Source organism: Zootermopsis nevadensis, unplaced genomic scaffold, assembly GCF_977971745.1.
Source record: "Zootermopsis nevadensis isolate Lab colony 2312 unplaced genomic scaffold, Znev_1.0 Znev_ptg000061l, whole genome shotgun sequence".
Classification (NCBI taxonomy): Eukaryota; Metazoa; Arthropoda; class Insecta; order Blattodea; family Termopsidae; genus Zootermopsis; species Zootermopsis nevadensis.
In genome coordinates, this window is record NW_028259192.1 from 4,078,071 (window position 1) to 4,094,232 (window position 16,162).

The following is a 16,162-nucleotide window of genomic DNA, read 5'->3' on the forward strand; positions in this document are numbered from 1 at the left end:
ATGTTATCCAGCTATTATAAACAATAAATTAATGCCACTTTTATTGTTATTTTTAAGTTTTATGTTTAGAAATGTTTCTTTTGTTGACATAGACAAATAAATAAAACAGGATAATTAGGGTCATATTTCAAATATCTGTTTAATTATGCTGTCATATAATGACATGTGTGCTTATAAATGCAAAGTATTATTTCAGTATGGCAATAATAAACTATAATTAATTATAGATAATATCCAAGTAAAGTAAAGTTGTCCCACTACACACCATGTAGGTGCTTGGAGGGCATGTACAAGTACAAATTTATTTATTTGTTGTCATGACAACCACAAGAAACTACTCGTATTAGTACAGTCTTTATAATAATGAACAAATTTAAGTCTTGTTAAACATCAAAAATATAATATCTAATGAACTGATGTCTTTTGTTAAAGTACATAATTATATGTTCTTTTATCTCAAAATGCTGAATAATTTATGGTTCACTCAACTTTCATGAGTATATTTTACCATCACAAAAATATAGTTCTGTAAATGGATCTATATGTTGAAGAACTGTATTAATGTTCCAGTTTATTTATGCAATAGTAAGGTTAGGTGTAGTAAGAGTATCGAGATATCGTCAACAAAACTGACAAGATGTCTTCAGGTATGAAATATTGTGATATTCTTATTTGGAGTGATTTGTGATTTCTTCTTATCTAGGTTCAGATATATTACTTAGTATAGATAACTGTGCATGCATATATGTAAAATAAGATGTTTTACTCAAGACACATTGTAACACCGTTGATATTTATTTTGTTGTTATATTTAATGTGCATACTGCTGCATGATTCCATATAGTCGGAAAATATGCTTCATTCTAAGTAATGTCTTTACATGAATAAGCTATGAAGTTACATGCAACAAAGATTTCTCTCTGACGTTCAAGGGCATAGTTGATATATGACCTCTAATTACAAGTACAGCTGATAATTACTGCCTACAGTGATTCTGTTCATATTTTAAAGGTTCCCAAATAAAATATTGTTGAAGTATATATTACAGTAGTATGTGTCTAAGCCAGATAATTTAGACACATTGTGCCCATATGTAATTTTTATGAATGTAAAAGCTCAATATATTATCAAATTTTTAGAAATTCTGGTGTTTGTAATGCAACATATTATTGTACATTACTTGCATTTATTCACAATGGCCGCGCGGGCCTTGTGCTGCTTGGTCACTGGGACCGAGGGTTCGAATCCCACTCAAGCCATGGATGTTTGTCTGCGTTTTTCTGTGTTGTGCTGTCCTGTGTACAGGTAGAGGCCTTGCGACGGGCCGATCCCTAGTCCAAGGAGTCCTACTAACTGTCTATAGATCAAGCAAACGAAAAAGTTGGGACCCGCAGTGCTCAGGCACTTGAAGAATGTGTCGTTCCCAGTATCCAGTACTTGCATTTATACATTTCTGGATATTGCTTTAATATAGAAACAATGAATACACAATGTAATAATATTCACAAAAATCTTACAAAACAAAGTTTAATATTTAATTCAGTTCAATTCTTTATTGTATTTAAAAAGACCATTATTATAAATTTATACTTTAAATAGAGAATGACAGCACTTAAATACTTTACTTTGGTTCATGGACAATATTTATATTTCTAAAGATATGCTTAAACATTTGTCCATAATAGTAAAAATAGGTAAACCAGTCTGCATGCATAATGAGTACAGATTATTATAGCAATAAAATGTAGTTAGTAATTACAGTAGCTACTACCATATGTAATAGCCTTCCTGTACAAGGAGGTGGTATAGAGTAGTGACACAATGGGTACTTTTGACTGCAGATATAGTTTAAAGTACTTGGGTCATGTGAGAGTCAATCAGTATGCATTTGATAGTTCTAATCAAACAGTTTGATTTATTCGTATTCAGTCCTCACGTTTAATAACAGCTATCCCTGTACTACATTGAAAATACCTACAAATGTCTTTTGGAACATTGTAACGCTGCTGGAGAGAATTTCTATTGCAATTTTTTCTCACTCGTACGGGAAATTGTCTCAAAAGTAAGCAGATAACATCGATATGTAGGAAAACATGAGATGCTAAAGGATTAGTACATTTATTTTCTGACAGTTTATTAGCTGAATGACTAGAGTTTTGTTCGTGGCACAAGCAGAGTTAGGCTATTTATTTTCCTCTTTGCCGCTTCACCTGAACCACATCTGAGACCCACCCAGCCTCCTCTCCGGTTGGTACTGTGGACCTTTATCCCATGGATAAAGCAGCTGTAGCATTAAGCTGACCACTAACCTAAATATGTTGCTGAAGTTAAGAACAAACAGAATTTTACCTGCACCCCCTCTACGATGTGTTCGTGGAATGGAGAATAATTGTTAATTCTCATGTTTATGAATGCGTTTAATACTCTTCTAAGTGTGACTTGTATGAAAAGATAGTGTACTCCCAGTTACAAAAAAAATAATCTTTTTCTTGTGAAATAGTTACAGTTGCCAGAATGTAATGTGCTGAAAAAATATACGAGGTTAACTGAAGTCTAGAGGGGCAGTAAAATGCAGTGCTTCTAACATTCTAATGATGTTTATTTATGGGTTCTGGCATCATGTATTTTCATCAACAGAAGACAACATTTTAAATAAACAAGCTGTCTCCATTTTCAGGGCTGAAGTGGTAATATTATACAACCCTTTTTAATCCCTGCACTTCCCAGTTTCACCACTTCAGCCCTCCAATATGTCACCTACCAACAAATCTATATAATGCCATAATCCAGAAGAACATCATCGTTTTCACTGCCATGAAAACCTCAAATCTCAATATTCTGATTGACTCTTATTTTATCATGTATCTAGAAGAGAAAATTTAAAATATTAAATGTTCAGTTTAGACGTAGTATAATTATATAACGTTAGCAGTAGTAGTTTTATGCTGTATGTAATGAATCATTACAAACTGTCCTGTTGCTAGCATGTTACTTTAACACAGTTCAAGTAGGTATATAACTACATTTATTCATATGTTACTGAGATTAATCTGCATATTTATTTCATGCATTAGTTTTCATTTTATGAACAATATATGCTACACATTGAATTTTTTTTAATCCAAATTGCATCTTGTGACATGTTGTAGGTGTTAGTTAAATAATTTATGTCAGTTTTTGGACATTATAAAAAAATTCAAACATAAAGTAGTATACATTTACAATAATCTCCTTTGAAAAAACAGCTTATGAACTGATTAGTTCGTTCCAGCACATTTTATTTTGTTAGATCTATGAGTGTGTTTTCCTTAATCTAAGTAACCATACATTCTTGCTGTTCATCACCATAATACGTTTATTATGACATCATTATCAATTGCATACTATTCTTAACAGTCAGCCATGAATCAAATAATTAATTACAGAATCTTAATATTTCGTTTATTCACTTTTACTTTACAACAATGCTGTCACTACATCAGACTTTAACGCCACGGTGGTCTAGCGGTTAGAACGCTGGCCTTGTAATCCTGGGATCTCGGGTTAGATTCCCGGCGGTTCCCGAATTTATAACTTGTGTTGGGCAAGGCCGTGGTCTAGGCAACACGTAGGTTTCCTCCGGGGGCTTCCCCGGTTTCTCCGTGGCATCCCAACAATTACTCCATTCACACACAGAAGAAGGCAATGGCAAACCACTTCTGGATCATCTACCAAGAACGTATATGAACAGGTCCCAGTCCGAGAAAAGGATGGAAGGATCCTGTTCATATGGACCTGTCATCAGACAGAACACTAAATAAAAAAAATACATCAGACTATATAGTATCAAATGTGATTAATCATTTTTCTTGATGAACTGAGGAAACCCATGAAAAACCTCAGTTAAGATAACTGGCCTCCAGACCGAGATTTGAACCCGGAACCTACCATATGAAGTAGGAATATTAACCACTCGGTCGCAACTTTAGGCTTGTTCTAAATCATAAATCATGGGAAATGGTTCAACCTAAAGACAGAACCTTAACATTATTTATTAGTAGTTTTAAAACAATAGAGCCTCGAATTTAAAGGTGCCAAAAGCTATGTACCCCGGAAATAAAGTGGTCGGAGTGTGAAACCACTCACCCACATCCAGTGCCATTGAGCTTTAGACTCGTGTCATAGTAATCAGTGAAGACATATATTTCTTTTACTTATTGAACTAACATTCAATTATGAAATATGTTTCGTCGTTTAAACAATTCTGCTACTTCTTCCTTTGAAATACGTAGCGCTACATAAACCCACAAGGTTTTGAGCTTATGCATTAGCCAACATCTATTCAGTATAGGCCAGCTTTCCCGATATTGCCCACAACTCCAAGATATCTAAAAAGATAATAGTAAAACTTCGTGTTTTCTTGTGCTGTGTCCTGTCATCACATCCACCAGCTTTATTAATGATCCAAAGAAAGTAAGAAGTTAGCAAGGATGGATGAAACGATCACATGATAACTCGCTGGTGCCTTACTGACAGTCTTTGTTGATTATTATTGATCATTGACAGGAACGATTTCTAAGGCGAAATTGGAATGGACTCAGAATTTAATTTCTAATGAAATGCATTATTGTTGTGCCTTCATCAAAATCCCACCATTTTGTTCAAAGTTTTGTGGACCTACTTAATGTTCTTAAGCTACAATAACATATCTAATCAGTGTTATGGCTATCTAAGTTGATTTTGACCTCAGTAAATCAAATTCTGGTTTTAAGATGGCTGTCCTCCTTGTCGACGTTGGCAACTTCTACCAGACTACACGGAGTTACAACCCAGAAGACAGCCATCTTCAGACTTACCACCGTTGAAACCTCAAATCCTAAATTCTAGTTTTGTTCACAGTTGGTATAATTTTTTCTCATTGGCTGATACCAGAATATAATTCTTAATTATGTCCAGCTTTTAGTTTAAAAAAAATAAAAATGTTTAGCTTCTATCACAATCACAATGTTTTGTTGTGTGTAACTAAACCATATTGATAATTATAATTATGGTAACAATAACAACAATGATGATGATTATGATAATAATAATAGCTGCAGAGCAAGATTAAATGCTGTTCACCCGTTCCCATTGCAGAGAGAATAAGATAGGAAGACATTTTCATTGTTGTGTGTTCATTAATTCTTATGAAATCAAAAGTGTTGTTTGTTCATGTCACTCCCCAGTAATTAAAGAAGATACAGAGATAAGTAATTGTCATGTAGTGTATTTTACCTTTAATATCCTCAAAAAGGAACTTATGGGCTGTATTCCATAATTGTTTTAAGATGCCCCAGCCCTGTATGTAAATACTTCCCTATGTGCATATGCAGAATTCTACTCGGGTTAATCGTACTTCATTTCCTTTAACTTACAGACTCCGATGCCTGATTGCAAGTCACTGGAGAATTCCCAGAGACATTTAGACGACCTTATTGAGCACAGGTGCAGGCAGCTGGGCAAGTCTGGAGAGAGCAAAGGCAGTGCCCTGCATCTGGCACAATGGATGAGAGGACAGCTGGGGGGCGCATCCATGACACCTGATGATGAACCAGAACCTGAAGTCTGGTCGCCAGAGACCCTGAGACGCCACGGTGAGCAGCTGCAGATCATGGCTGTGAGGAGCGACAGCAAGTGTGAAGAACTGGAGATGTCGGACATGGAACGAAGTCAGTCGCGGAGTACGGAACGCAGCAGGTCACAGACATCGTCTGACAGCCAGGTGCTTAGTAATAACAGCAAATGATTCTGAAACATGAGAACCACTTTTTTTTTTATTTTCACAGTATACGTGAGACACTTTTTGTAAATTATCACTTAGAGAATCCTAGAAAGTTATTTTAGTGTCAAGGCATTTTATTATGTGATGTACTGAGCATGGCTGAGTCATTTCTCATTATGATAAACAATTAACTGTTCCTGTCATATAGTTAGTAGGCCAAAAGAAGTGGGATCCTTAATCCTCAATTTCATATACATTTATATAATCACAAGAAAATTTAAAGAATAGGTTGGAATAGAGTTAATATGTTGGGAGTAATTAAATACATTTAAAAACTATCCTCAGAGACAAGATAATTGATAAGCTCGAGATATAGACCCAATTTAGACCGACGGTATAATAAGGTGGTGAAATGTTATGTCTGTTGCATAACTATTGGAGCAATGATAGGGAAAGAGAAATGAAGCAGATATTCTCATACAGACCACTACATTAATTTTCATACAAATAAATAATTGCATAAATGAACATGATACGAAGTCAAAATTGGCAGTAAGGTTCTTACAACTGCGTAGGCACAATGGCGGAGCATAACTTTATCAAGAAAGTTGGCGGAGTTATCCAAAAACTAAAGGGCATGGGTGGGTGGCGGGTGTCATGAAGATTCAACTTAAAAAGACAAAGTGAGTTTAAGATGCGGATGGAATCATGATCAACTACTGGTTGTGCCGTTTGTGGTGCTAAATCTTCAAGTTCTGATACAATAGTGTTAGGAGTTAAATTGCAGACTCGAAACTCATTAAGGTATTTTAATAACAGATTCTATTAACACACTTTTATGGAATTCATTTAGTAAGAACAAATACAGATTCATATGTATGCCAGTTATATTTATTCATCACCGGCACTCAGAAGGAAATTTTGTAAACACATAGTAATCAGAACAATTTAACTTTTAATTAACTTAGGTATTTTAACTTATTCTACTGAACAGAAATTGTTATACTATACTTTGAAAAGGTTACATCTTTACGTCAGAAATAATTATGTTTAATAAAACTTTGTAAGAATGGATTCCATTGGACTGCTCTGAAATCTTGTCACAGGTAACGGTTCGATCGGGAGGTCCTGAGAAGACAGTGTCGGTATGTCGACAATGTCACAAGACGTGTCTGGCCAACAGCAACATAACACAGCAGCGGGCCACTACAGACAACAACAATGGACTCGGTAAGTTCCTTCAGAACCAATTCACAAACTGCACTTGGCCATTAACATTGAGTAAGCTTGCAATTAGAATTATTGAAATGTTAAACGTTTCTCCACAACCACAACGCATGTAAACGTCATGCATTACAATGGTAAAAATATTGCAAGTGAAATTCGCCTGACAACCATTTGTAGATACACTGCAATTTCATGGAACATTACCCTACACAAACATTGATCTTATACTGAGTTTGAAATCAAAAGTGATCATAAACCCCTATGCTATATTCACATCAAGTCAGCACCCATTTTTATCAAAACAGCAAAAAAAATTAAAAAAATGTGATTCAGGCTTCCAGACCAGTTTATGCATCTAGAGTAGATAAATAATTTCTGCAGATTGTATCATTTCATATAACAAATGTAAATCTGAAGTAAGTACTCGTCCATAATTATCAAAGAATTTATTCACGTTTGTCTGATTTAAATAGTTGTAAGACAGCTTCTGCTGAAATTATCCAAATCCTGTGTACGTTCAAAGCATTTTGTCATTCTCACACGTTTACGTTTACATGAAACAGCATTAAACCGCTTGTTTATTAGAGTGGCGTAAGCCTTGCAAAAAATGGATCGTTACCTACTTAGTAGGATTTGTGCAGAACTGGACTATCTTTATCGTATTATGAGAGGCGTCTATAGCACTTACAAAATCTTGAAAAGGTAAGACTACTGTACTCCCATCATTCTGCATGTGTTTTACATTCTACAGTCTGTAAATGCAGGGATGTAAACAGTTTAAACCATTAAATATGTTTGCAGTCACCATTAACATTCACCAATACAGCTGCTTACGTCTGATGATTATATTTTTTCAATATAATATAATATAGACGCACGCATTTCTCCCATTCATCCCATTCCTGTGGAACGAAGCCAGTTTTATATAAAAGAACATGACAAGTCTCAGCTATCAAACATCTGATGCTCGGAACACGTGATTTTCCAGGACTGGATGTGGATGATGATGATGACTATGATGACAACTGGGGTCCTCTCATCCTGATGGGCATGACGACAGCGCTCAATGCAACAGTGGGTCTTACCAAGTCCACAGTCGACCCTTTCTCTCCAACCGAGGTGCCAGTCATCTCCGTCCTACCCCCAACCCCCGACACCACACCAAGAAACTCTAACTTTGAGTGGGACAATGGAGATCTCACCAGTCTCCCTGTGGGACCAACTACTCCGTTGGACACCACATTACAGGTCAGCCCAATGCTGTTTCTTCTTACAGGCATGATCAGAAACAAATGGGTAGATCAGCATGGTCAGAGCCATCTTCGATGATTAATTTTCTGGTTCAGTATAGTCTTCAATAGAAGTCTCTGGTCTGGGTCTTGCGAGTGACCTCTTCCCTTCAGCGTTTCTCTGAATATCCCCTCTCTTCAGGTTTTCTGCTGAAGTTTTGCATACGTTTCTCCCTATGTTTTATCCATCTAATCCTCCTTGACTTGGTCATCTACCATCTACTAATAATTTATAAGGAGTACAAATTATGAACATGCCACACCTACCTAGGTTTCTGGGAACAAAACTGAACGACACAACATGTACAAATCTGACATGGTGCGTATTTCCTTCTTATCAGAGCCCACACAGCTTTGTCACTAGAGCAACTATGGACCTGCAACCAGGGTTCGATTCTCGGATGAAGATGGGATTTATCTGCTCACTCTGAAGCCCAGAACGGCTCAGAGTTCCATTCTGTTAATGGGTACAGAGGGCTCTTTCCCTGGAAGTAGCTGGTGCGTGAAATTTTTCGTTCGCCCGGGTTAATGTGAGGAGCTTTACCTCCGAACCACTATACACCTCAGAAAATTAATTCTTTGACCCAATCCTAACATGCATTCTATACAAAGGGGTCGATGTTTTTCCCTTGCGTTAAACAGGTCAGAATGTGAACGCTATTGGGGTGGGTATTACAGATCACTTTCACGATCTGGTTCACCTGAATCTAACCACCATTGCGGCCGGATTTAAAAGGGGGTGCGGAAAGGAAATGAGGGCTAGGACGCCTACCCAAGTCTTTCTTGAAACATCAAATCCTTCATCAGTTTGAACCTTATCAACTCATCTATCCATAAAAAATGGTATTGTCCCTTTACGAACAACACAAATCTCTAGTGCTGATGTAGCTTCAGCTTTGTCTTTTGCTTCAGAAACAGAATTCGTTTCGCAATAAATATGATGAGGACGACGATGAGGACGATGACAGTGCAGGCAACTCACTGCAAGACCAAGAACCACCATACCGGTCACTGACGTCCCCTGGTGGCATGAGGAGGTACGGCACGCTGCCCAGCCTGGAGATGCTGGACGAGAAAGAGCAGGCGGCCGAGGATTCCACGGACTCGGAAGGCAATGGCGAGTGGGACACGGATGCTGAGGAAGAGGACTGCAACAAGAAACAGGAAGACTCGCGTGAGTATTATACGTCTGCTCACATTTGTCATTTATCCCATATGATTATGTTGGAAGATGATTACTTCTTACGCATTCAATACCGAAAATGGCGTATTTTATTTAATCAGCAGAGATGAATAATAGGTGATGTTTACTCAGGCATTACAGAAGCATGCTGATCCGCTTTTCCAGAAGTTAAAATAAATATCCATTACGAATTTGTTCCTCCAGAACAAGACATTGGACATTTATTTACGGCAAACCAAAACTATGCGTGGCCAAGAGGATTTTGAATCATGATGATTACCCTTCTCAAATATCTCTTTCTCTAAAGCTAGTTTTGGTCAATGAACATCTGGGCCTGCAAATGTTAGAAGACACACCATACTCACCTGATGTAGACTCTTGTAACTTTTCATGTTTCCAAAACTGCAAATCTCAATGAAAGGGCATTTTTTGTACATCACTCAAAGGCGTTCTGAGCAATATGATGACGGGGCTGTACAGACGTCCTTACAATTATTTCCAGCATTATTCCCAGACATAACACATCTGTTTAAATGTGGTTATGAAGTTTCTCAGATGTTGTACATTACAGAATTTCCAGATGAGCAGTCAAGCCTTGGCTGACATAACACGATAAACAAAACACTGTTTTGTGTTATGTGTTACAGCGGGACCCCCACACCTGGAAGTAGTAACACAGTCACTCAGGGGCTGGACTGCGAGAGCGGGGTCCTTCATGGCAGAAAAGATGGCGCTGTTCGAAAGAATGGGTGAGGATTCTGGAGCGGCCACATTCCTTGACAGGTGAGCCAACAGCAATTTGCTTCTCCACAAACATATTACTTATACTGTTAACTTTTCTACGTATGAAGAGCTGTACAGCGTGCAGTCTTGTAATATAAGATGATAAGTTATAGACCGTGTAAAATAATTTTATATAGTTTAATTGTTAGTTCTTGTGTATAACTACTGAATTCTTAGGCTAATTAATTCATGCTGTTTGAACTCCAGAGAACATGAAATGAAGTGATCATGAAGGTTAGGAGGTAAGAAATGGAAGGAAATTGTTACAATGCAATTTGACTGGAGACACTGAGTAAAACCACAAAACTGTCAGCAAGAACTTTACAAGAACTAAACAAAAGAGGAGACCACACTAAAAGGGTTAGAAAGGTCACTTGTTGATTGTGTAATGAAACTGAAGGAAAGAATTTATATCTTAACTGCGTCATGTTTGTGTTTAATCAATATAATAATTCATTCACCGTCCATACACAAACTTAAAATGTTGTTAAAATTTACTTAAAATTACATAAAATTACAACATTTTTTAGAATCCTGACCTGATGATGGTGTAATACACCGAAACATGTCGTCAAATGTGAAATGTATCAAGATCTAATTCTAAAAAATGTTGTAATTTTATGTAATTTTAAGTAAATTTTAACAACATTTTAAGTTTGTGTATGGACGGTGAATGAATTATTATATTGAAGGAAAGAAACAACTGTGTGTCACAGTGATACACTGATGGATGTAAGGAAAACATTTAATTATCAGCAAGAAATCTCTTTCAGTAAAATGATAATTTTCTTCACCACCACATCTTTGGCCAATGCAGTTATTTATCTAATCAGCTCCAGGAGTGAGGAGACAGTGGTATGAAGCTGACAGCTTGCATCTTTGTAACACTGAGGTTAAAATGACCCAAGCTGTACTGCCATTCTCTTATACATTTTCATGGGATAATGCTTTAAGAACAGGGATGTTTTAACCGCTATTTATTTAGATATTTTATGCATATATAATCCAGTTCAGTGACGTTGCTTTGTTTGTGACAGATACCTGAGGCCAACAGCAGATAGTCAACAGCAACCTGTGTGTGGAGACTCTCCCCCTGATCCCAATACAGCATCATCTGGAGATGAGTGCTCCACCTCAGCGGCCACATCAGGCGAGGAAGTGTGGGGCACACCAACGAGTGGGGGGGAACTGGATGAGGAGCTGGTGTTCCCTCCTGTAGTGTCGGTAAGGCAAACATATCCCCTTCCATTTGGGCAGATTAGGCGTGGAATCAAAGTAGCTAAGGATATCATACAGAGGCAGGCACTTGTGAACAATGCCATATAATGCTGAGGTGTATTTGTCTTCAAACCCCCATATGCTTCCACAGCTTGGTAATTTCTTTCCCAATTGCTTTTATTAAAGAGCCATGCTGTTGATTCTGAAACAGCGTACTTAATCTTCTTCTATGGCCCTCCGGTCTGTATTCGGTCCATGGCCTCCACAATTCTCCTCTTCCATTCGGTCCTCTGTTAGGTCCGTCTATCCGAGGCTTTGATTGAGGTTTCGAAACATCTTCCTTTTCACAGTGCAAGGTTGTTAGCCTTGCGACCAACCTCCAACCTGGAGGACCAGGGTACCTGTCTTAGTCTGACCTCTCCCCCTCAACCAATCTGGCTAGGGAGGCCCTACCAGTAGCTCTTGGGGTCACTGAGGTACTCAAGCCCCACCACTATGACAAGGTGCAGGTACCATTAAGTGGGGGCGTACTTAATACGTTATCAAAAACCTGATTCCAGCAAGAATCACCCGCAGACTCAACATCATCAGCTGGGATGGGCGATGATGACACAGAGCTGATGATGGATGAACTGCTGGCAACCCCACCACTCTCTAGTAGTGTGAGAGGATTTCCTTCCAGAAGACGACTGGAACCTCTCCCAGAAGAAGAGGACATGGACAGTCCTACACTAACAACTGCTCCTGTCATAGAAAAGGAAACTCCTTCTCCTGAACAGGTAAGCCATTCAAGCCAAGGTACAAACTCTTTGTGTTTGGCATGCAGCTACATTAAAACAGGCTGTAACTACTGGAATTCTGTATGGTAATATTAATCCTTAGAAATATGATTTTCATCTAAATAATATTTTAAAAGTCTGGAAAGTTGTGTGCTTTGGAGGACACTGAAATTTGGAAGGTGTTCTTTATTCCACATCACAGACACACAGATGATGACACCAGGAGGGCAACAATGATATCAGGAAACAATTCTAACCAAGATCACTGTTGCAACACTGTGCTCCAATAATGTAATTAAATATGCAAGAAACTGGATTGGGGGAAGGCGAAGCTTCCAGGATTTCCACATGGTACCAGGCCCCAGAGGTAGCTTAGCCCTCTAGTCATCCAATCCTCTTTTTGGCAAATCCAGGGTGGTCTATGATGTGAAGTTGAAAGCCCAGTGGTGTCCAAGCTCAGCAAGGGCAAGATGATGGGTCATGAAAGTTAGGGTATGTGTAGGAGATAAAGCCTGGAGGGCACCATCTCTGGAGCAGCAAGCACAGGGGCCTAGGTTCCAGGGAGAAAGCTTGCTAGGTAAAGGCTTCGATTTGAATCCCTAGGGGTTTCAAGCCTAGTTAGCAGTAGCCAAGCATGTTCACAACAAGGAAGTATAGTCCCTGATGATTGCCTACCCCGTGGGCAGCCAAGCCCCTTAGGGGAATTTCCCTTGGGCTGGGTGATCTAACTTGAGATGGTAGATGCCCAGAGGTTTTCCAGTCCAGCAAAGGCATGGCCAGGGGTGTGTGTGTGTGTGTGTATGTGTAAAGCTATGAAGAGCAAGCATTACTCATAAAAATGGATCACTAAATTATACTTAGATAGTTGGAAGACCCTTTCCTCAGCGAGGGCAATTGTCCTTGCACGGTCCCAGTTTTGCTTCCATTTTCTTCAGTCTTGTGCAATAGTAGTCCAATTGACTAGGAATTTCTTTTCAGTAGCATGGTACATATTGTCTCTCACTACAAGTGAGTCCGCCCATCGAATTGGTGGCAGTCCGATTGGCCTCTTCTTGTTTCTTGTCTACCATATGATGGTATTTGTTGTGCATCTCCCGTCTTTTCTTTTCATAATGTGCTCGGCCCATCAATGTTTCGCATTGTCCACATGCTCGAGAAGAATCTTTGATTTTCGATATATTTTGGACGTCACTATTGTGCATTTGTTTCTCTCGTTGTTTCCTGAGAGTTAGCCCCAGAAGTCGTCTTTCGAGTGAGTCCTGTGTGACAGTTTCACTAAATTATATAATGTTTAATTTACAATTTATGTTACACTTATTACATATGCTTAAGGGTAACTGATGTCTGAAGTCCCTCCTGGAAGGTTTTACATTACAGGTCGGTCAGTTGAAGAACATAATGAACAATTTTTTATCAGTTACAAATGAAAAGGAACTCTGGTGGGACCGGTGATGTGTGTTTTGTTGTGGGTTCTGCTGGCAGGGCAGCGAGTCTGGCGTTGTTGCTGACATTTACCGTCACACCCCACCCCTCCCAGTGCCAGTAACAACTCCTACCCCAGTCAATATCAAGCAGCAGCAGGGTCCTGGCTTCTTCAACCGACTGCGACTGCGTGGACAGCGCGAGGAGCCCCATCAAGTGAAGAACAGCAGACTGTAAGCACTTTCAATGTGGCAAAATGTGTAGCACTTATGCCTAATAAGTTCCAAGCTTCTATAGAAGTTAAAACAATTTGGCATTGCAGGATTAGCCCTACTTCCAGCACTAAAGCTGGAGTACCTAAAGAGGGATGAAGGAACTGAGCAAACCAGGATATTTCATAAGGAGGCGTTTAGTGGCTGATATAGATCACCTAGTACTGGTAGTATAGTGAAATTTGGGAGGGTGCAATGGGCTGAGATTTGGTTAAGATGAGGAGATGAGGAACGCACACAGAGTTCTGATGGACAAACCTCTTGAAAAATGCCTGCTAGGAATACTGAGAAGGAGTGAATTGAATTGAATGTCAAAGTTCATCTTGCATAGTGACTCTTTTTTGAGTAAACTATGCCCTTCAGATGACTCAACAGATAGAAGTCAGTGGGTGTTAGATCATGTGATTGTGCGTTACAGAAATCTGGTTCATTTCTTCTTAAACACTCAGTAGGACTTTGAAAACTGCTTTGCATCGCAGGTAAAATTAGCAGGAGCTCCATCATGCATAAACCATATGGGACTAGTGTGTTGCACTACCAAGGTACATCTTCCAACAGTTGAGAGAATTCTTCCATTAAATAAAAAAGATGAAAGGCTTCTAACAGTCAAGGTCTTAGCTTGTAATGTCCGGAGACTGATAATTATTTCTGCCCAATCATTAATTGTAAACTGAACCGTCAACACCACACAATGTTGCCATATCCTGCTATAAAAACAGTTGTGACCATATGTTTATAGGAACTTTTTGTTTTTGATTTTATAGTAGAACATAATCTTTGTATTTACTACATGTAATTAAGAATCGGGGTCCGCAGTGGCCGCGCGGTCTGAGGCGTGGGCCTTGTGCCGCTTGGTCGCTGGGACCGTGGGTTCGAATCCCACTCAAGCCATGGATGTTTGTCCGTGTTTTTCTGTGTTGTGCTGTCCTGTGTACAGGTAGAGGTCGATCCCTCGTCCAAGGAGTCCTACCAAATGTCAATAGATCGCGCCAATGAAAAATTTGGGACCCACAGTGCTCAGGCACTTGAAGAACGGGTCATTCCCAGTATCCAAGTATCCCCAGTATTAATAATCACCCTTTATATCTGCACCACACTAATTATTTAAACTTAATTTCTATAAAAACACATATGGGTAAAAAGTAGCAATGACCAAAGCTTCTGGTATCCATCAAAAAACTGGATGGTTAGAGCGGGTTTCTTCAAGTTACAGGAAACATCATACGTTCTGAATGTGTCCCATTTGAGTCTGAACATTGATTAGTCTGACTGATGGTTCATGGTTTCTCATCAAACATCATGGCTGAGTGGTTAGTTAACACTCCTGCTTCATAATTGGGAGGTCCAAGGTTCAAATCTCTGCCTGGAGACTGACTATCCTAATTTTTTTTGTGGTTTTCCTCAGTCCCTCCAGGCAAATGCCAAGATAGTACCTTAAATTGAGCCACTACCATTACTTTCCATAGCCTTTTAAATTTATTATTTTTAATAATTATTTTATGTTGTATAACTGGAATTATTGAGAGCACCATGAAAATAAAACACCAAGTAAAATGTATTCATTATTTTAATGAGGCATTTCAGTTAAATTATAGTGCAGTACCTTCCTATCCAGTTCTTTTCAGTTCACCACACATAACCATTGTCTCATAGCAGCTAATCAGCCATTTGTTTAAATAACGTACATACTAACGTTCTTAATGTCCATATTACATAGATTCTAGGATTGTTACACAATAATAGAAAGTTTGGAGTTCAGGAAATTTCCAGAATTACATATGAAAAGATTTCAAATTCCAGGACATCTAATACATGTTGGCTCAGAGGCAAAAGAATTTATTGTAGTACCAATATCTACTGTGAGCACAAAAATCAATAGAAAAAATCAATGGAACATCAAAAGCATTCATTTATGGTCCCCAAATTAACGAACTATACTTCATTCATGATAAGTTTTAAGCAGATATAAATATATTGGGACTAAAATACAGGATTCTTCTTGGCTGCCAGCCAGAAAATTTCCATTAATTGCAATACATGTGTGTCTGTTTCTCATAGCAGAACTGCAGGTAGTCATAAAAACAGTGACAAATGGAAACAGTTAAAATGTTTTGTTGTCCTTACAGTAACTAGTGGTAGGTTGGGAAACAGTTTTTAGAATTTTGCGTTTCCTGTGCTACAATCTGTGGCTGTGAAATAAGCTTTGCATCTCTACCATCCAGTATCTTTCTGTCCATACCACAGACATC

The 16,162-nt window shown here is 38.5% G+C and overlaps 1 protein-coding gene across 2 annotated transcripts in view; it reads left to right on the top strand.

Moving 5' to 3' along the window:
- PsGEF (Protostome-specific GEF) overlaps positions 1 to 16,162 on the top strand; it is a 194,187-nt gene that overhangs the window by 173,650 nt on the left and 4,375 nt on the right. For both annotated transcript variants that reach the window (XM_087340636.1, XM_087340637.1), the window contains exons 22-29: positions 5,396 to 5,740; positions 6,847 to 6,970; positions 7,956 to 8,215; positions 9,169 to 9,430; positions 10,087 to 10,222; positions 11,260 to 11,446; positions 12,001 to 12,219; positions 13,702 to 13,874. In XM_087340636.1, coding sequence (XP_087196762.1) covers positions 5,396 to 5,740; positions 6,847 to 6,970; positions 7,956 to 8,215; positions 9,169 to 9,430; positions 10,087 to 10,222; positions 11,260 to 11,446; positions 12,001 to 12,219; positions 13,702 to 13,874 — 1,706 coding nt within the window. The remainder of the gene's footprint in view (positions 1 to 5,395; positions 5,741 to 6,846; positions 6,971 to 7,955; positions 8,216 to 9,168; positions 9,431 to 10,086; positions 10,223 to 11,259; positions 11,447 to 12,000; positions 12,220 to 13,701; positions 13,875 to 16,162) is intronic.